General features: G+C 41.3%; 2 protein-coding genes across 3 annotated transcripts in view; both read left to right on the forward strand.

The window, feature by feature from the left end:
• Window positions 1–1,489: 1,489 nt before the first annotated feature.
• Window positions 1,490–21,903, forward strand: part of PPP1CB (protein phosphatase 1 catalytic subunit beta) — a 41,859-nt gene continuing 21,445 nt past the window's right edge. Inside the window, exons 1-2 of one of the 2 annotated variants that reach the window (XM_075535966.1) lie at window positions 1,490–1,545; window positions 1,791–1,927. In XM_075535966.1, coding sequence (XP_075392081.1) covers window positions 1,876–1,927 — 52 coding nt within the window. In that variant the 5' untranslated portion in view covers window positions 1,490–1,545; window positions 1,791–1,875. Of the gene's footprint in view, window positions 1,546–1,738; window positions 1,928–21,903 lie in introns of those variants that run through there. The other variant, XM_075535964.1, reaches the window with a different exon arrangement.
• LOC142430672 (large ribosomal subunit protein eL24) lies at window positions 4,833–5,422 on the forward strand. The gene has a single exon (XM_075535684.1). The coding sequence runs from the start codon at window positions 4,886–4,888 to the stop codon at window positions 5,357–5,359; it is 474 nt and encodes a 157-aa protein (XP_075391799.1). The 5' UTR covers window positions 4,833–4,885; the 3' UTR covers window positions 5,360–5,422.

Consider the following 21,903-nt stretch of genomic DNA (forward strand, 5'->3'; position numbering starts at 1 on the left):
TGTCAGTGAAAGAGAGTAAGAGATGGACTGACATGGGGGCTGCAGCAATGGTGGCAAGCGCCACAGTTGTGAGGATGGTGCAGGACCAGACAGTGTGAGGTCCTGTGGGACACGCATTCATTGTGCGTGCCCCGGGCACCCAGCAGCAACAAGGAGTTAGGGCCTCCATAGTCTGTGTCCAAATCATCCCATGGACAAAGTGAAGTTGGTAATAGGACTTGCCTCATGTTGTTGTAAGGTATTGGGATAACAAGCGTGTTACACTTAGACTAGTCTCGGGCATACAGAGGAATCTCAACCCATGTTAGCTTCTATTCGTCATCTGTGAGTGGGAGAAGCACTACTTAGAACCTAGGGCAGCTTCTGTCTGAATCTGGGAAACACCTGGGAAACGAGTAAAGGCCTTGGGCCTGGCCATTTCCTAGAACAGGCCAGAACCCCTTTGCTTTCTTCTTCTTGCTGCCTTTTAAGAGGCGGTTTTACATGGTGGAAACAACTGCACGACCCATATTCCTGAGCCTCTAGATTTCTCCTTCTCCCTCTTTTATGTGTTTGACACAAAGATAGATGTTTTCATGTTCTGAGAACTTACCACTGAGCGTGGGAGATCAATTTATAAATCACTGCAACGTAGTGGCGAAGCAAATTAACAGGGGTAAGAACGAAATACCATTGTGGGAAAATAGTATGCACAGTGTGACACAGAAGTCAAATATGTGGAAACCCCATCTCATTTAACATATTTCTATTGCTGATGCTTCCAGGGCTCTTTGACATTTACTTCCTCCGGGGACACAGGGGGACTGACTTCTCACTGGCGGCCCTTGAGTAGATTCTGACTCATAGTGAGTCTACAGGACACAGGGAAACCTCCTAAGTTTCTGAGACTGTAAATCTTTACTTGGGCAGACAACCTCATCGTTCTTCTTGCCGAGGACCTGGTAGGTGTAAGCCGTTGACCTTGCGGTTACCGACACAATCACACCACTGTGGCTCGAAGATCTAGCTATGTGGAAGGGGTTCGGTACCCAACCCCCTCACTTGCCATGTTAACCTCCAGAATAACACCTCCTTGATTCCTACAGCGCAGGATTTCAAGCCTGGTTAAGGTGCAATCTATACTTCCCAGTTAACCGAAACGTGACGAAGTGCTTGCAAAACCGGCGAATAAAGCCAAGGAAAGAAAAGACAGGCAGGAAGGAGCACTGTGTCTACGGAGTGGTGGGGAACCGGCCAGCGGGCAAGGACCAAGGGCAGGGCAATCCCGCCAACGCGCGTCCTGCGTCACGAGAGCTTCCGCGCTGCAGCAAATCCCCCCCGACGCTCCCGGGCGCCTGCGCCGCGGCGGCGAGTCGGCGCAGTGGCCGCGGAGGGAGAAGACGACGCACCTGCGCGGACAAGGCGGCGGCGGCGGCGGCGGCGGCGCGCAGTGCGATTGCGCAAATGCGGGGGGGGGGGGGCGCGCCTGCGCAGTGGGCTGCGTGGCGCGGTGGCGGGCCAAGGCTGGCGTGGAGCGGCGCTGCGGGTGGGGCCGTGGCGGCGCTGGTGAGCTTCGCGGCGCTGGGCGGTGCCGAGGAGGACGGGGAGGAAGGGGAGGGGGTGGCGGCCCGGGTCTGACGCGGCCGCGTTCGTGAGGGGCGGGGGGGGCCGTGTCCGTTTATTTATTTATTTATCTGTCGTGCGGGCCTCCGGGGGTGCGCGCGCTCTCTCCGCCTGGTGGGGAGGGGTGGGGGGAGGGCCTGGGACCCGGGGGAGTTGGAGCCGGGGTCGAGACGCCGCGTGACTTGTAGGTGAGAGGACGCGGAGCCGCCGCCGCCGCCGCCGCCGAGAAGCCCTTGTTCCCGCTGCCGGGAAGCTGAGTCTGGTGCCGACAAAATGGCGGACGGGGAGCTGAACGTGGACAGTCTCATCACCCGATTGCTGGAGGGTGAGTGCGGCGTGCGGGCGGCCGGGGCTGGAGGGAGGGCGCCGCCACCGTCCCCCTCGTTTCCCCGTCCCCCGCCGAAACTCCAGGGGACCTTCTTTTCCGCCCCGGAGGGAGCGGCGCGGGCGAGCGGCGGGCCCGCGGCGGAGGGAGGCCGGGGCGGCTTGCTGTCGCGGGGAGCGGCCTCGGGGAGGCCGGCTGGAGGGACGCTGCGCCCGCGGCCCTCGGGTGGGCTCCGGCGGGTTATTTTCTTTTTGGCTCGGGGGTGGAAGGACCCCATCTGCGGGGCGACAGCCTTCACGGAGGGGGTGCGGGATTCCCCTCGCTGTTCTCGCTCCGGTGACCCTTTGCAAGGAGGCTGCGTGCTGCCTGGGCTGCATGGTACTGGGTCCGTGGATGCGTGTCCCTCGTGCTCTCGTACCTTGGCCTTGAGGGTTACACCCGCCTCCTGAAGGTGCTGGTTTAATCTGCCCTTCAGCGTGGCTCTGGGACGCAATCGCAGGAATTCTTTTTTGAGAAGAGGGTGACAAATCGCGGGGTTGGAATGCCTATCCTTTTTTATTTAGTACAACATAAGTCTTGCATCTAGTTGAAGGCGCACTTAAATTCGAAAAGTAAATCGGTGTGCCTTTGAGAATTTGCACCGATTTACGCAGAATTTGATTTCCGACCAAAGTTAGTAAGGGTCTAGCAGAAAGCTTCTCTTGTGTTTGAAAAGTATTTACAAGTCTTCACGGCATTTTTAAAGTTCCTGGGCCCAGGTGGCTTTTAAGGAATACTTTGGTGTTGGTGAGAAGGGAGGTGGAGGTGGAAAAACAGGAAAGAACTGGAAAGGGAGTTCAATGGATTGATTTATTGCAGGAAAAAATTCAGAATTCATCGCAGTCTTCTGCCAGTGAGTCTCTTTGCCCCCAAATCTGCGTCATTGCTAATCGCGGTGTGTGTGCGCGCGTGTGCGCGCGCTCGCGCGCTTTGAAGAAAAGAAAATTAGGCCTTTGTTAAAATGTAAACTTAGATACAATGTACTGTGTATATGTACATATACACATATGCACAGTGCTAATTGCTTTCAGGTTATCTGGAAAATTGTCTATTGCGGTGAAGCAGTCTATACTTAAATTTGGAAAATCACGAAGAAGGTTAATATGATTTGGGTAGGGAGCTAGTTCCATTTGCTTTTGTTTTTCCCCCCTCAACTAATGTGTGGGTACCTGAAACATCCATTCAGACTGTATCGTTGTGTCACCAAGTACCGTAGCTTTGTCCCAGATGTGAAAACCTTCAACCTTCTTTGGCTGAATCTGAGTAGGGCAAAGTTTTACCAGGAACTTACTCACCTTTAGTTTCCTTACTCCTGGGAGGCCCCCTGGTGCCTTCTCTCCGAGCTCGAGCTCACTACTTAACAGATGTGAATGGCTTGCTGAGTCTTTAACTCAGAGAAATTTGCTTTGAAAAGGATTGTTTAGCTTTTGTAATTGTGCATTGTTCCAAGGGAAATTCTTTTTCTTTTTTTTCCCAGAATTTTAACATCTTATTAACATTTAGGGACAGTTAGGCTACCACCATTTTTATGTTCCTTAAGCTTTGCTCGTAACCGTGTTTTTAAAGTCTGATGTTTGTAGCTCAGTTTCATGTGTTTTACGTGTGTGTGTGTGGTATGTAGGTGGAAAGTACAGTATATTTATACAATTTAAAATGTCCTGACTCACTTTTTATGATTGCAGATAACTTAAGAAACTACACTAGTGGATTATTCGAAGTCAGTGGGGAAAAAGATTGAGGGAAAAGAAGCATTAAGCGGTTCCATTTGTTTTTTGTGTATGTAAATTAAATGGTCCTGTATCTCTGAGTAATCTTTTCTTTTGGTAGTAGCCCAGGCCTATTTTCATCTTAACTTGACAAGCATTATTGGCTTCCTCTGCCAGGCACCAAGAATCTAAAGATACGACACAATCTCTCCACACAGAGAGCTCTCAATCTAAACAAATGGTTCTTGGGCATTTTCAACCTCTTTCTGTTCAGCACATTCCCATTTGTGAAGACTATCATTAGTTCTTCATTTCTGGAGAAGCGTATTTTGTTTCATAGGTCTTCCCGCAATTCTCCAGGCCTCATGTCTTCACCCTTCATATCAATTCAAAGACATGACCAAAGTAGACATAGTTTTCTACTGAGTAATTGTTCATAGTCTTCAAATAAGAGGTTTTTTTTTGGAATGCCTTAATTTTAATTTAAACTCAAGTGATACCAGTTTTAATGTAAGGGATCCGTGAAGAGCACTATGATAAAGTCACGTGTGTGATTGCAAGATCACTAATCATTCTCTGTCAAGTTGATGTCAATTCATAGTGATCCCTGTAGGACAGCTTAGAACTTCCCTTGTGGGCTTCCCAGTCTAACTTCACGAGAGTAGAGGTATAGTGGCTAGTGGCTTCAAACTGGTGACCTGACCTGTAGAGCAGAGCCCAGCACATACCCATGCTACTATCAAGGCTCCGTAGGATCAAAGGGTATACCAGGTCTTTTAGCTTTTAATGCTCTGTAAAACATAACCCAAGAAAATATACTGAAAATATTTACTGCTTTGTATTAGTCAACACAAAGTATCTTATTAAAATGTTCCAAATGCTCTTTGAAAATAAAGTAACAATAGGCGTAAAGTACCCCAAATAGAAACATATAAGGTATCTCCTGTAGGTATTAAAAGGGGGGGAGGGGTTTAGGGGCTTGTAAAGTTTATGGAAAAAGTTTTTTTAAATAAAATTTTCCAGAGTTCTTTTTGTAGACATTATTGTTAATATTTGCTATAGATAGTTTGAGATAGGAAAAAAGAGATCAAGAACATGCTGAGACTACAATCAGATTGTAAAATAGGATCATATCCTGCCAAGTTTTTTCCTAATGTCAAGAAATTCTAGCGCTCCTCTTCGCCGTCTTCCCCGGCCCTCTGCTGCCGCAGCCATGAAGGTCGAGCTGTGCAGCTTCAGCGGCTACAAGATTTACCCCGGGCACGGGCGGCGCTACGCCAGGACCGACGGAAAGGTTTTCCAGTTCCTGAATGCAAAATGCGAGTCGGCATTCCTTTCCAAGAGGAACCCTCGGCAGATCAACTGGACTGTCCTGTACAGGAGGAAGCACAAGAAGGGGCAGTCGGAAGAAATTCAAAAGAAAAGAACCCGCCGTGCAGTCAAATTCCAGAGGGCCATCACTGGTGCGTCTCTTGCTGATATCATGGCCAAGAGGAATCAGAAGCCTGAGGTTAGAAAGGCCCAGCGAGAACAGGCCATCAGGGCTGCCAAGGAAGCAAAAAAGGCAAAGCAAGCTTCTAAAAAGACAGCAATGGCTGCTACTAAGGCCCCCACCAAGGCGGCACCTAAGCAAAAGATTGTGAAGCCCGTGAAAGTGTCCGCTCCCCGGGTTGGTGGAAAACGCTAAGTCGGCAGCAGAGACTTTCTAATAAAGATGCAACTATAAAAAAAAAAAAAAAGAAAAAAGAAATTCTAGCTAAATTTCAACTTGTGTTTTTATTTGTGACTTAAAAAACAAAACAAAAGCAATCTAATTATAAATATTTTACTGGTTCATCTGGCTATTGGAAATGGGATAAATAAAAGCTGGCTGGTGTATTTTGGAGGCAGTATGAAAATGGACCAATTATTGTGATTAGGGCCACTTCTATTATCCACTGACTTCTAAGCTAGATTGGATCCAAGTGTAATAAAACTGGGCTCTCCAAGTTTTATAATAAATACATGATTCTGTGACATTGAGTTTGTGTTTACTGATAAAGGATGATAAAATTGCATATATGTATGTATATCTGCAAAAGTTAGGCATGCTCAGGTGCTGTGGATCTGGTTCTGACTCCTAGCAACCCTACTTGACAGCATGAAACACTGCTTGGTAAATTTGAGCCCCTGTTGCAGCCTCTGTGTAGTCCATCTTACTAAGGACCTTCCTCGTTTTTCACTTTTCACTGTCCTTCCACTTTACCAAGCATGATGTCTTTCTCCAGGGATTGGTCTCTTGACAATATGTGAAACAAAGTCTTACCGTCCTTGCCTCCAAGGAACATTCTGGCTGTATACTTCTTCCCAGACAGATTTGCTTGTTCTTTTAGCAGTCTGTGGTACTTTGAATATTCTTTGCTAGCACCATAATTCGGACACATGATTCTCCTTATTTAATATCCAGCTTTTTCACATGCATTGAAAATACCATAGCTTGAGTCAGGCCCACCTCCAGGCCTCAAAGTAACATGCTTGCTTTTCAACATTTTAAAGAGGTCTTGTGTAGCAGATCTGAGTCAGTGCAGTGCATTTTTTGATCTCTTAATTGCTGCTTCCGTGAGCTTTGGTTACAGATGCAAGCAAGATGAAATCCTTGACAATGTCTACCTTTTCTCCATTTATCGTGAGTTATCTATCTATTGATCCAATTGTGTGGACTTTGATCTTCTATACATTGAGGTGAAATCCATACTGTAGGCTGCAATCCGCAAGCAATGTTATGTCATCTGCGTATCACAGGTTGTTAATAAGCCTTTCTCCAATCCTGATGCTGCATTATTCTTCATATAATCCACCCTCTCTGGTTATTGGTTCAGCATCCAGATTGAATTAGTGTGATGGAGGATATAATCCTGGTGCACACATTTCCTGATTTTTAAGCCATGCAGTATTACCTTGTTCTGGTGTTTAAGGGCGCATTGAAACTCAGACTCATGATGATTCAAATTCACCACATCAGGCTATCTTCCATAAAGATTTGCAGCCTCAGAAACTGTATAGGGTAACTGAGTTAAATCTACAAGGTAACAGTGGGTTTGGTTTGGATTTGTTTCAATCAAATTCAAGACAGGGTTAGATTAAGATTTAGCATTAGTGAGAACCACAGGAGTACTGCCATCCAGTTGATTTCTTCGCACAGGGACCCGGTATGGGGTTTCTGAAGTTGTATGGGAGCAGCTAGCCTCTTCTTTCTGCGGCAGAGCACCTGGTGGGTTAGAGCCATGTACTTTGAGGATAGCAGCCCAACATGTGAAATATTAAATCATTTTAGACAAAGTTTACCTTTGAAATCTTGGGATACTGGGAAGGTTGGGAAGGAAATGCTTTAGAAATGTTAGTAGACTTCTACTGGTAGCTAGGGGACAGCCATTGGAGCTTTCTACAATCTAATTTTAATTGGAAATAAGCATAAACCATTAGGCATAAGTCCTGTATAACTATAAATAGCTGTTTCAATTCCCCACCCTCCTCCACCCAAAGATAGAGGACCTGTGAGAATAGGAGGCAAGACAGCTCTTCTTCTGTACTCCCTTCTTCACCTCCTAAATGCAATTGAAGTTACCTCTGAAGTTATGATAATGAGTAGGTAAAATGAGATTTTTTTCCCCCTCCCCACTTTAGTCTCTGTTTTTGCTGTAACAATAGTGTTGGAGAAAGGAGGAAAGGAGAATCAAAGTCAACATCAGCCTAAGGCTGATTTCCTGTGAAGGCGAAAGTGAGGCATATCTCTACTCCCCAACTTTCTTTACCAGTTCTAATGCCAACTATCCTGCCCAAGACACACTATTTCTATGCTGGCTTCAATAATTCAATACAATTGTGTATTAGTCTGGGTACTTTAGAAAAACAAATCCACAGAAACTCATGTATGAGAGTGAGTTTTATATAAAGGGTAAGTGCACATCAAGAAAACATCCCAACCCAGTGCTGCTCAAGCCAACAAGTTCAACATTAACCCATATGTCCGACACCAATCTACAAAGTTCTCCTCCATCTCACAAAACACACACTATGACACCAACTGCAGGAGGAAAGCCAAACCAGTGAATGTGTAAGCATCTCAGCACTGGCAGGGGTCTACACGGCTCCTCCAGCACTCAGGGCTGCATCAGGGTAGGACCATGTGGCTTCTCCTCAGGGATGTCTTGTAGGAAGTGAGCCTTGCAAGCTGAAGCAGGGAACTGCTAAGGCAGCTACACCCCAGTGGGACCATCACAAAGCAAGAGACCCAAGAACTAGAAAGGTGAGGCTCACTGAGCTATTTATCCCTCCACCCTTCAATTAACCTCACATGTGTTTATCAGCCAGGTTGGCACAATAAACTAACTCGGGGCTTATGTAAGACATTAACAGCTTACAGCTTAGGATCAGAAGTGCTCAGGATACAGGTCTTTAAGGGATACCTCATAGCCGTGCCCACACCCATACTCTTTTACATGGGGGCTGGTCAGTTCTGCCACCCTAAGCAGTTTAAAATAAGCCAACTCAGAAGCAAAGGGTAACTCACTACTGTCAAGAAAGAAGAGCCAGGAGAAGAATGCATCCTCTGAATTCCAGTATGCCATCAAACAGGAGACTGACAGCTGTTACAGAAGTGTTGGCAGCTGAACCCAGAGCACGAGACAGGGCAGTGGGGTTCTCAGTCCACAAGTGAGAAAAAGGAGTGTCTCTGGGCAGGCAACTAGCTTGTGGAGTAGTCAGTGGCCTCCAGGTACTTAATTCGGGGGGCAAGATTTACTAAGGCTGAGTGTTTTGGGGCTAAAGCTTATGACACAGTGCCTTTGGGCATTTACAGAAATACTGGAAAAACTTTATAACACTGACCAAATTGAACAGAGGTCAAGGGGCTTCACAGCTAAGGACCACATGCTATTATATATCATTCTCTAGTGTTCAATATAGTGATTACTGTCAACTTTTTAAAATAGTAACCTGAGAAGGAAGCTTTCTAAGTATTTGTGGATTTCATGTATATCATTTGAATACTTAGCCAATAACTAAAATAGTAAGAAAAAAATGACCAGCTATCTGAATGAGATTGAAAACTTGTAAGGGCAAAGTCTAAATTAGATAATGACAGAAAGGAATATATTTTATGAGAGTCAGACCCTACTCCCAATAGTTACATAAATCCTGAATGAAGTTCAGATTTACTCAATTGTTTACTTGGAAATATTTCATAGTGGGAGGCTATAGTGCATAACAGTTAAACATGTCAACTCTCCCTGGAGTCTTCTTTCTGCCCTGCTCCAGTCTCTTTTGCATATTAGGACTGATTGTAAATACCTGTTTTTAGATAAATTCACGCGCGCACACAATTAACAGATAATTTGAGCTGTACAGCGCTGTTTAGATGGTTGATGGGCTCTGAATTACGTTAATTATTTCTAGGACTCCTGGTGCCATAATGGTTAGGAGTTGGGCTTTACACCCCAAGGGCAACCGTTTGAAACCACTAGTCACTTTGCAGAAAAAAATTGAGGATTTGTGCTCTTTCCAGTCTCTGAAAGTTTGCCCCCTGTAGGGTCGTAATGAGCTGGCATTGACTGGAAGGCAGTGAGCTATGTTTTGTGACCTGGCACATTTAAGGTGAATTGACATTCTACATCTTAGCAGATTATAAATTTTTATTTTCTTTTTGATTCTTAAGGATAATTTTGCTAAATATGGGGACTTGGTGGTGAAATTGGGTAAATCTGAATTTATGTTAACTTTGATATTAATTGGTATTAAATTAATTGATAGCCTTGAATGAATGTTTGAAGAGGGTGTTAAGTGGGATTCAGAATATCAAAAAGTTGTTTAGCCCTATAATGCCTGAATTTTTAACTTCAGGGAAAATTTTTTGTTTTGTTTTTAGTCTTTATTTTAATAGTTATCAATTTATATCAATATTTGCATTTAATTAAATGTTACGAAAACGTCACGCTTGCCGTTATAGGGTTAGATTACTAAGACTTCATGGAATAGACATGCATCGATAGGTCAATACAAACAACAAACAAATCAACTCTTAACTGCCTTCAAGTCAATTGCAATTCATTTTAGGTCCATTTTATCACCACCCTTTCCATTTTTAGAATAGGTAGTTATAGATATTGCTAAAGAAAGTAGCAGCGAGTTTTTACTGAAAGTTAAATTGTGTATGTACATGTGCTTCTGCCAAAAAGTATTGCTACAAACATCACAAAAACTCATTAAACAAAAATAGAAAAATGTGAAGTTATTATTTATTGGTATATCCTCCTCCTAGGTCTATACATTTCTGAAGATGGAGGTTTCATCTTTCTAACCCTTCCATAAAGAATTCTGGGCTCTTCTATTTACACTACATTAAAATGACAATTTGGAAGTTCCTGCTGTGTGTTCTTTTTGTTTAGAACACACAAAAAACAAGTCCAGTGGGGCAGTCGCATAGATGGTGTATGGTTGCTTAACACAATTCTCAAATTACAATCCTTGCTACTCTGGTAAAATAAGCAGGTGCATTGTCATGATGAAACAAAATTCACTGGCACAGTCTCCTGGCTTCGTCTCCAGTGTAATTTCCTATTAAAATTTCTATAAAGCCCCTGTGATCATCCTGTGTCCTTGGACAAAATCAATCAAGACTTCCCCTTTGGAATTTCCCCAAACCAGATGCCTTACGTTTCTGAGCTGACCTCTCGAATTTAGCTCCAATAGGTCCTCTTGAAAACCACTGGTTTGATTGTACCTTTTTTTTTAGTCACCCTGATGAGATTAAAGGAGCATGGTGGCTCTGCTAACATGAGGTACATGGTGGCCTGCTAGCCATAAGGTTGGCTGTTCAAAACCACCAGCTGCTCCTCAGGAGAAAGATAGGCTTTCTTCTCCCATTAATTAATTAAGGGAAGGAAAAAACTCAGAAACCTATGGGGGCAATTCTACCCTGAAAGTCAGTTCTACCCTGTAGTCAGCAATTCAAAACCATAAGACAATCCCCGGGATAAAGATGATTCTTTCCATTCCTGTTAAGATTTAGTCTTGAATAAACTCGGGGCCAGTTCTACTTTGTCCTATAGGGTCAGAATTGACAGTTTTTGATATGAGACTAAGACAGTATATTGCTGAAAGAACTTGACTGCAGGTGTCCACTGATCACATAGATGCGTTTGAACACATCTTGTTTGGGGTAAACCCCATGCATGCAGGAAATTTACCCCTGCTATCAGTACTTGTTGACTTGTGCTTTGTGTATGGAATACACACATACATTTGTAATTTAAAAGACAGATCAGATCTACATTGGGAGTTGGTTTTTTGTTTTTTTGTTTTTTCAAAAAAATGCATTAAGTTCAGAATTTAGTGGCTGAGCATAATTTTTTGTAATGAGAAGAGAAGGTAATATTTTGATCAGCTGGCATTCAAAGTTATTGATCCTTATCTGAAAAATAGATTGCAAATCAGTTATTGCTGGCCAGTAGTGGAATTTCACATATTTCATCTTGAAAGATATGTTTTCACAGAGATTATTGTTGCTTTTAGTTGCCATCCAATCATTTCTGACTCGGGGTACTGCCAAGTACTGATACCCTTGTGCGAGCATGTGGTTTTAATTGTGTGTGATATTGCAGATTGATACTTCTAATAGGCTAAGTAGAAGCACAATAATTGCACAGTTAAAAGGACTTTGATATATGGAAAGTTCCTTTGCACTTGCATCAGTGCCGAAAAGCAGTGCTGGGATTATATAGATTGACCTGAAAAAAAGTGAATCTGCTGCAAATTTGTGTGGGAGTGAAGATCACTTCTTGTTTTAACTTTTGATGGCACAGGAAGTGTGAAAGCAGTTTGATAGTACTTGGGACTTAAACATTAGTTGTCAAAATGACAACAGTACAATTTCACATATGAACATTCTGTTGCCATTTAAATTTAGGTTGAATTGATTAGGAAACGAGATCTGCAGCAAATATCATTTGCTCTTAAAGCTATTCAGTGCTTGTTAATAGGGATTGAGGTCAAGGGTGGTTATTCTCATTCAGAAAAAGTTCTGTCCGAATCCTGAGCTTAAAAAAAAATGTCGTAATGAAACTCCCACTGGTGAGCCTCTTGTGTGGTATGACAAGGCAAGAGTTCCACTTTCTGTTGGGTAGTCACAGCACTGACAATGGGAACAAATGAAGATCATCATTGACACTGCTGATTTCAAGTAGTGCGTGACACATGAAACTTCACAGAGTTAACTGCTGATGAACAGACCATAGACTACACAGCCCATACATTTTCACAAACCTAAATTATCTGGCGAAGATTGCTTCTGCTTCACACATCTTGTACCATTAGTTGTAACCCATTTTTGCAGAACCGTTTCAGATTGTTCTGAATTAGATTTTTCCCTCAGATTCTTTGGAAATGTGTTTGTAGTTGTCCAACATAGTGTTTGTTTTTCCAGTTGCACACAGTTTAACTAGCACCATTGTTATGGTTTTACTTACTTGGTTAACAAAGGAGGCAGTTGAAACCTCAGTTTGGTAGCAACATTTATGTTTGTGAAGAAATTCTGCTGAGCTGTGATACTCTTTAAGTTTTCTTAATTGTTTTGTCCACTGCTTTCTTGTGCTGAGTGTTTCATTTAGTCTGGAAATGTGGATACAAATTGTATTAGTTTTACACAGTTAAAGGGTCACTACAGCAATGCAGTCAGCTAACAGTCTACGCTGCTTAAAAGTATTCAGAGTTTGCTTTTCTTGTTTTGACATGATGGGCATTCACTAGTTGTAAAATTAAAGTAAAATTTTATGCTATGGCAATATGCATGGCATTCAAAATGTTAAGCTAAAGGGGATCTGCACATTCGTGGTAAACCGAGGCAGTGAGCACACCATGTACATTCTCTGACTACTCAACTCCTGTCATCATGGTGCTACAGCTTTCAGTATATAAATGAGTGATTGTGTTCTTGTAAAAATTTGTTTTTGAATACTAACATTTGAAATTCATAGCTTTATGTGTCACAAAGCATTTTCTTCTGTTTTTAAAGAAAAAAGATTTTTAAAATTTGTAAATGTCATTCTTAGTTCACAAGCAATTAGCTGTATGTTTCCTATATAGGCCATAGTTTCCTGCACCCTGGTGCGTATTCCCCATTCCTGATGCCAGCATCTTCGTGTCAGATGGTTGCCTTTTTAGGAGGCAAGGGACGTTGGTTCTCCTACCAAACATGTGTAACTGTTAAAATGTTGACTTATCCTTGACAAGGTATCCTCAAAATTCCTTATGGGTCTTTGACTTTCTAGTGTGTAACCAGTATTAATATTTTGGGTGCCTCTTCTGTTCTTACTTGAGCTGCTGTTTCACCATTGAAGTGCCCTCAGCACAGACTTCTTGAGGAGTATGTTCTTCTAGGCATGGAAAGCACTCAGTATGACCTTACCAGTCACTCTTTGTTCCTAGAGACATTTTCTAGTCGGAAGCAGTGGGGAACAGATCATAAACCCAAAGTCTTGTTGAGCTGCAGAGAAGTTAACCTTAGAGGCTCCCAAAAGAATTGAAAAGTAAGTGACATCCAGAAGAACAGAGTAGCCACAGAGACGCTACTTTCAAAATTTGGAATTAAGACCATTTAAACTCATTGATTGACTCATCTATTTAGAAGAGACACACTTAAGAAACCTCTCTCAGCAGAAAGTTCAGCCATCCTTCAAGTGCCAGGGAGAGGCACAGATTGAAGTTCAAATCCTACCAAGTTAGAGGATTTTCCCGTGAAAGACTCCACAAGAGACCCTCTCCTGGAGATTAAGACTGAAACAGACCAGCCCTCAAGACAGTCTTCTGCAAAAAGGAAATACACTTTTTTGGAGATAGATGTCATACAGAGCCTCTACAGTTTTTCATCCGTAATCCAGTATTTGACCTGAAATGTTACTGGACTGAAAGAACTAATAAACAAAAAACCAAGACGTGAAGTATGGAAACAAAACAGGTGCTTTGGATAGTAGTTACTTAAAAAAGATTGTTGATGATATGATGAAGAAAGTTGATGGTGCCAGGCTGTCAAAAGAAATAGCGTCTGAGGTCTGAAAGGTTTTGAAGATGAACAAGTGGCCATCTAGCTGAGAAGCAACAAAGCCTGCATGAAGAAGCACACCAGCCTGTGTGATCCTAAGGTATCGAGAGGATCCGGTATCAGGCATCAAAAGAACAAAAAAATTATATCATTGTCAATGTGGGGAGTGGAGACTCAAAGCCCATCTGTAGACAAATGGACATCCCCTTACAGAAGAGTCACGGGGAGGAGAAGAGCCAGTCAGGGTGCAGTATAGATAGCACTGATGAGACATACAACTTTCATCTAGTTTTTAATACTCTTTTCCCCTGCCCCCATCACTTATTATCCCAATTCTACCTTACAAATCCAGCTAGACCAGAGCATGTACACTGGTACAGAAAGAGTTGGAAATATGGAATCCAGGACAGATAAACCCCTCAGGACCAATAATGAGAGTAGTGATACCAGGAGGGTAAGGGAAAGGTGGGAGAACCGATCACAATGATCTACATATAACCCTCTCCTTGGGGGACGGACAGCAGAAAGGTGGGGGAAGGGAGACATCAGACAGTGTAAGATATGACAAAGTAGTAATAATTTATGAATTACCAAGGGTTCTTGAGGGAGGGAGGGAAATTGAGGAGCTTATATATAACAAGGGCTCAAGTAGAAAATGTTTTGAAAACGATGGCAACAAATGTACTTGACACAGTGGATGTATGTACGGATTGTGATGAGTTGTATGAGCCCCCAATAAAATTATTTTTAAAAATATTGTTGAATAACTGATTTGTATGTTTAGAGTAAGAGTCTAGTGGAAACTAGAAATGGAGGGGGGAAGGGTCGGATAAAAAACTAAAAGTTATGAATTTACTCAAAATTCACTCATTGCCATTGCGTGGATGCTGACTCAGAGACCCTGTAGGACAGGATAAACTAACTGCCTCTGAGTTTCCGAGACAATCACTGTGTATGGGAGTAGAAAGCTCCGTCTTTCTCCCTTGGAGCAGCTGGTAGTGAACTTTGCTTAAGAATTTGGTAGTTGTATTTAAAGACAAATTAGAAACATCAGAATAGACCGTTAGTAAACTGGAAAACGGTTCCATAGAAGTTATCCAGGCTGAGGAAATCATGACGTGAACAATTTATTAGATGTACAGTCAGTGCCCATGGAAGCATCAGCAGTCAATCAAGTGGTATGTTGCACTGGGAAAATCTGCTGAAAAGACCTCTTTGAAAGTGCAAAATGTGACATGTGAGACTAAAAGTGTGCCTTTTTCAGTTCTCTCACATGCTTATGGAAGTTTAACAATAAAAACCAAAGAATTTATTAGAGCATTTGAATTGTGTTGTCAAAAAAATATATAGACAATACCAGAAGAACAAGCCAATTTGTCCGGGAGGAAATACAGCTGGAACTCATTAGAAGTGAGGTTTGCCAGACTTCATCTCATATTTTAAACATGTGATCAGGAAAAACCAGCCCCGGAGGGGGCGGCTCTTGCTATAGGAATAGTAGTTGTTACTCAGTGTCCTTGGGCTGCTTCCAACGCCTAGCAACCCTGAGCACAACAGAGGGAAACACTGCCGCGTCTTACATCAACCTCATAAATCATTTCCATTGTAATGAAGGCCTTTACCTGGACTGAATGTACCCACTTCTAGTGTGGCCATTTCTTGATATCTCTTGGTATGAGCCATACATATACAAGGCTTACTGGTTTTGCTTCTCTAGAAAGCCTAGCCCAACACAAATTCATTTTTCGGGATGGTTTCCTTTTTCTCCTGTGAAGCAGATGATGGGTTTGAACTGACGACCTTTCTAATAGCGGTCCAGTGCTTACCCCATAGCACTACTTGGACTTCTAATTACAAAGAACGTAAAAATGGGAGACAGTAGAGACTAGATAGAAGAAATGGACAACAAATGATAGCACGATAGACTTAGGTCCAATTTTATTCATTATAGTCAGTGCAAACTCACAGATGGAAATGGATTGGAAGAACATATCAGAAACGTTAACTAAAAGCTGATTTATTTTGGTTATTTTATTAATAAAATAGACTTTAAGTGAAGTATCAGCAAAGATAAAGAAGGGCAGAGGGTTGGGTGCATCCCATAATGCTTAGTCATTCCAATAGGAAGACAACAGTCCCCCCCCTAAATTTTGTGTTTAGTAATAAAGATAAATGCAGAGCATTGATGAAACTACGCTATTTCCTCTGTAGTGGAAACAAACTAGAAAACAGTAACATATAACTAGAAAAATTTTAAATTAGCAGTTAGGATTCCATTTTTTTAATATTATGGGTCATAGAATAAATAATGAAATTATAAAATATTTGATAATGAAACTATGTCAAAACTTGTGAGATTGAAGATAAAGCAACACTTGAAAGGACATTTATAGCTTTTGTACATAAAGGAAAGTTGCAGCTCTAAACTTCCATCTCAAGACAATAGAAAAACAAATAACAAATGAAGGAAAGAAAAGCTATAAATAAAAAAGAACAAAACTCTGAAGGTAAAGCAGGTGAACATTAAAATAAAACTAAAATTATTGACGTTAGTAAACTTTATTAACCCCAAGAAAGACTGATAATGTATAAAATAAAATTTCAAATGATAAAGGAGACATGGTCGTTAAAGGATGTTGAGATTGAACAGAACAAACAAATGCAATATATAACTCTGGTTTGATTCTGCACTCAAAAATTAGAAAATGAGTCAATTCTGATTCATAGGGAGCCCAGTAGGACAGGGTAGAACTGTACTTGTAGGGTTCCGAGAGAGTATCTATACAGAAACCTAAAGCCACTTCTTACTCCCATGGAGCAGCTGGTGGATTGGAACTGCTGACTTTGTGGATGGCAGCCCAAGGCACAACCCACTATGCCACCAGGGCTCTTCCTGGAGGTTTGACAATGCTATTAGAGCAAGATTGGGCCCATGCATTATGGTCTTTAAAGATTTGTATCAAAGTTATATTCTATGCATTTGGTAACATCTATGTATACACAAAAGAAAATACTCTGAGTAAATTTATACTGATGTATTATTATAACTTAGGTGACATTATAGATATAACTTGCTTTCCAGTGATAGAGAAATATGTAATATATGAGGAAAGGCCTTTAAAATAGGGAGGGGGCTATTTTCTTAATTCCATTTTCCATGACTTTTCTGAAGCCTCTTTGTATATTTTAAAGAATAACAGAAAGACCCTCACTCTCATCAAGTTGGTTCCAACTTGTGCCCCCTACGTGGGATTTCCGAGGCTGGGGGTACTTGTGAGAGCAGATAGCCCCAGCTTTCTCTTGCAGAGCATCTTGCAGGGTTTGAGCCTGGACTGCTGCTGACCATGTGGCTAGCTGCACCCCCAGAGTTCTTTAGGGTTCATACAGAACCAAGTGTTAACTGACTTGACAGTTTTAATGAAAAACTAAAATTGGCAAAAATTAAAAGCCCAAGTAGTCATATTTGTTACAGAACATGAACACTTGTACTTGAAATAAGAAGAAAATTCTTTGGCCCAAATGGTTTCACTGGTAATCTTTTAACTATTCAGAAATTGAGGGGGAGGGGAAAAAGGAAAATGAGGAGCTGATCCAGGAACCCAAGCAGAAGGCGAATTTTGAGAATGATGAGGGCAACGAATGTATAAGTGCTTTACACAATTGATGTATGTATGGATTGTGATAAGTTGTATGAGCCCCCAAAATGATTTAAATTAAAAAGATATTTCAGAAATAAAGCATGCCAGTTTTAAGCAGTTTTTCACAAGAAATGGAAAGAGGTAGCGTTCTTCCCATCTCCTTTAGTGAAGCCAACACAACCATAACAACACATTCTGAGAAATACCAGTCTCATGAATAAGCCAACCAAATGCACTGCCATCAAAATAAGACTCATGGCGACCCTAAAGGACAGGTAGAACTTGCCCCTGTGGGTTTCTGAGACCCTTTACTGGAGTGGAAAACCCATTGTCTTTCTCCCTGGAGGGCCTTGTGTTTTTGAACTTCAGATCTTGTGGATCACAGTTCTACATGTAACCACTATGCCACCAGGGCACCTAGTCTCATGAATAGGGCCAAATTTTATTTTAGCAAATTGGATTTTAAAGTATATAGAAAGATAATTGTAAATTGGAAGGGTTCATTTTGGCAATACAAGAAAAAATAAGTCACACATGAAGTAGGGAGAATATGCAAATGGTCATCTCACTTTGTAAATATATGTGATACATTAAAACACCTCATCATGATAGAAGAAAGCCCTTGTGACTAGTGGGGATCAACCAGTTCAAACCACAACTGTGACTGCTACCCACCACAGTTCAAACCCATCAGCCACTCCTCTAGAGAAAGATGAAACTTACTGCCTCCCTAGGATTTACAGCTTTAGAAACTCAAAGGTTGATCCAAAGACAGTGCGTGAGATAAAAATACTTAAATAAGAATAGAAAAATTTTCCCAAGATTACTACCGAACTCAAAGCTGTTGAGTTGATTGTAACTCATAGTAACCCCATAGGACAGAGTAGAAGCATCTCATAAGATGTCCAAGGCTAATCCTTATGGAAGCAGACTACTTTATCTTTCTCCCACTAAGCTCTGGATTCAAACTTTTGACCTTTTGGTTAGTAGCCAAGTGATTAACAAGTGAACCACCAGAGTTCTTGGGATGACATGAGATGTGTATGACACTATATCTAGTGCCTAATGGTGACATCATGAATGCTCCCCTCCTACCCCCCAGGGTCAGGAACAAGACAAGAAATTCCACTAACTCCACTTTTATTCAGCATTATCTTAGAGATTGTAGTAAATTAGCCGAGGAAGAAAAACAATTAAAAAAATTTTTTTTTACTTCTTGGAAAGAAAGCAAAAATTGCCTTTTGACAGTTGATATAATTATATATGCTTATTTTTTTAATCCAGTGGATCTTCAGGCTACTGGAATAAGGTACAAATCGGCATACAATTATAATTCTGTATACTAACATCAATCCAACCATTGAAAACCATAATCTAAAAAAGAAAATCACAGTAGCAGGCCCTCCAAAAATAAGAAACATGTCATTCATACTTAGAATCATAATACAGTACTGAGCTAAATAATGAGAACCTGAACAAAAACATGAGATTGAGTTATAAAACTCAAAATTTAATAAAAATTCTCCTTAGATATAAACCTGGTGACCATTAAAATTGCAGTTGTGTGAGTGAGTAGGGGGGCGCACATGGGGAGGGAGGGAGAGAACAAGCCATTTTCAAACATTTGAAAATGCAAAATGCTTAGGTAAGCCAATGCAATTTTAAAAACAAACTTGGCATGCTTATACTGCAAAGTATTAAATAAAAAGCTACAACAATTAAGACAAAGTGATATTGATATAATAGACCTGTAGAGTAAGGAAGGAGGTAGATAGATAGTCCAGATTTTTTATTTGTATGTTTGGTTTTCTAAAACAAAACAAAACCATTGCCATCGAGTCAATTCTGACTTGGAGATCCTTGTAGGACAGAGCAGAACTGCCTGGCCAGTTCCCAGATTGGAACCACCTAGGCTCTCCTTGTGGTTAGCATTCCAAACAAGCAACCAACCCACTGTACCACCTGGGCTCTTGAATTTCTAAGCAAGCGCTGCAATTTAGCAGGAAAGGATGGCCTTTGCAATAAATGAGAAACTTCATCAAGTGGATAAAGCAGTTGCCATCAGGTACATTCCACTTAACCATATGGATATAGATGAACTGTGATATTTACCTTCAACCATGTACCAGCAAAGTTCTAAAGACTATAGAATGAAATGGGATAATTAAAACTGCAAGCAGCTTGAAGGATGCATAAAGAAATAGTTGTAGGGGAGATATTTTAAACTTTCTAAAATGCACTTCAAAAATTGATTAAAATATACCTTGCTTATGATTAAAAAAAAGAGAAGGAAAGAGCAAGACCAAAACTGGGAGATTTCTGCAAATATGTATCTAACAGGACTCATCTGGACTACACAAACAATCCCTGTACATCAATAAGGAAGTCAGTTCAGTTTTAAAGAGTTGGCAAAAGAATTAAAAAGTATATGAATTCCCTTTTAAGTATATATATATATTTTTATATATATTTTAAAACATTTTATTAGGGACTCATACAACTCTTATCACAATCTATACATACATCAGTTGTGTAAAGCACATCTGTCCCTTTTAAGTATATTAAAATGTACCAACAATCTTACTTATCAAGAATATGCAAATTTTCAATGATTATCACTATTCACCCAGCAAAATAGCTGAATAAAAGGACAAAAAATACCTGTGCTAGCAAAGATACAGAGAAGTATTTCCCAAAGTGGGCCACGCTTCGCCCTGGAGCGGGGTGGGGGTAGGGTGAGGGCCTCATGGTGGCTGTGGGGGCTGCAAATGCAGGTAGCCACACAACCCTGAGTTTCTACTCCCTTAAAGAGTTAGCAACCCCAAAATCCCCAGGGCCAGTTCTTCCTTGTCCTATAAGGTCACTATGAGTCAGTCAGTCGATTGGATGTCAGTGAGTTTTGGTGTATGGGCTGTAATACTAAGTTTTGAATTAGCAGGGGTGTTGCTGAGCATTTCTTTATGTAGAGCAACCTCTTTGATGGTTTTACATGTCCACGTTGGGAAATGATCTGGCAGCATCTGCTTAAGTTCTGTGTATGCCCCAGTAATTCTACTCTCAGGTCTATACCCAAGAGACATGTATGTGAATAATAGCACCAAACTGGAAAACACCCAAATGCCCACCAACACGTGGATAGATAATGTTGTGGTGTAGTTATAGAATGGAATAGTTCCAAATGGCTTCTAAGTGGAATAACATAGATTTTACAGATTCATAAGAGTATATACTGTATTTTTATCTGAAATTATCAAAGGCAGGCCAAATTACTGTATGTACTCGAGTATAAGCCAACCTGAATATCCGCCGAGGCACCTAATTGCATTTAAAATGTATTTAAAATGTGCTGGAGAATTTGGCTTATGCTCGAGTACTTAGGGTAATCAATAGTGAAAAGAACTAAGCATAACAGTGTACATGGAATTTACTGACTGGTGGTTAGGGCGTAAGGAAGTGTTGACTTCTGAAGTGTTCTGTATTTGATCTAGGAGTGGTCCTTCAAGTGTGTACATAGTTGAAAATTCTTCGTTTGTGCATTTAAGATTAATGTACTTTGTTTACAGTGTGTATGGAATATTTCAAAAGACATCCTAAATAGTAATAGTATAAGAAATGTTTGTTATAATTTACCCTGTACATAAAAATATATAATGCCTTAAATTAAAAAAAAATTTTTATTGGGGGCTTGTGCAACTCTTTATCACAATCCATACATCCATCCATTGTATCAAGCACATTTGTACATTTGTTGCCCTCATTCTCAAACCATTTGCTCTCTACTTGAGCCTTGGTATCAGCTCCTCATTTTTTCCCCTCTCTCTCTGCTCCCCCCTCCCATGAACCCTTGATAATTTATAAATTTTTATTTGTCATATCTTGCACTATGATGTCTCCCTTCAACCACTTTTCTCTTGTCCGCCCCCCCAGGGAAGGGGTTATATGTAGATCCTTGTAATTAGTTCCCCTTTTCTACCCCACCTTCCCTCCCCCCTCCTGATATCGCCACTCAAGCCACTGGTCCTGAAGGGATTATCTGCCCTGGATTCCTTGTTTCCAGTTCCTATCTGTACCAGTGTACATCCTCTGCTCTAGCCAGATTTGTAAGGTAGAATTGATATCATGATAGTGGGGGAGGGCGAGGAGGGAAGCATTTAAGAACTAGAGCAAAGTTGTATGTTTCATCATTGCTACACTGCATCCTGACTGGCGACCCTGTTCTGTAAGGGGATGTCCAGTTGCCTACAGAGGGGCTTTGGGTCCCCACTCTGCACTCTCATTCACAATATGATTTTTTGTTCTTTGATTCTTGATACCTGATCCCTTCGACATCTCACGATCACACAATTGCTTTAAATAAGTAATTTAACATCAAAATATGTTGAAATATTTTTCTTCTGGTCAAAAATTTTAATGTAAAATAGAGTTTTACATTAAAGTTTGTGTTCCAAATACTCTGCCACATTTTTCCTCTATGCAGTCTTAGGAAACCTGGGTGCTTGTGAATTAGTGTAAATTATTTAA

Source organism: Tenrec ecaudatus, chromosome 17 (genome assembly GCF_050624435.1).
Source record: "Tenrec ecaudatus isolate mTenEca1 chromosome 17, mTenEca1.hap1, whole genome shotgun sequence".
NCBI lineage: Eukaryota > Metazoa > Chordata > Mammalia > Afrosoricida > Tenrecidae > Tenrec > Tenrec ecaudatus.

Excerpts from the sequence above, each read along its gene's own strand:
- LOC142430672 (XM_075535684.1), top strand. The coding sequence starts at position 4,886 with ATGAAGGTCGAGCTGTGCAGCTTCAGCGGCTACAAGATTTACCCCGGG.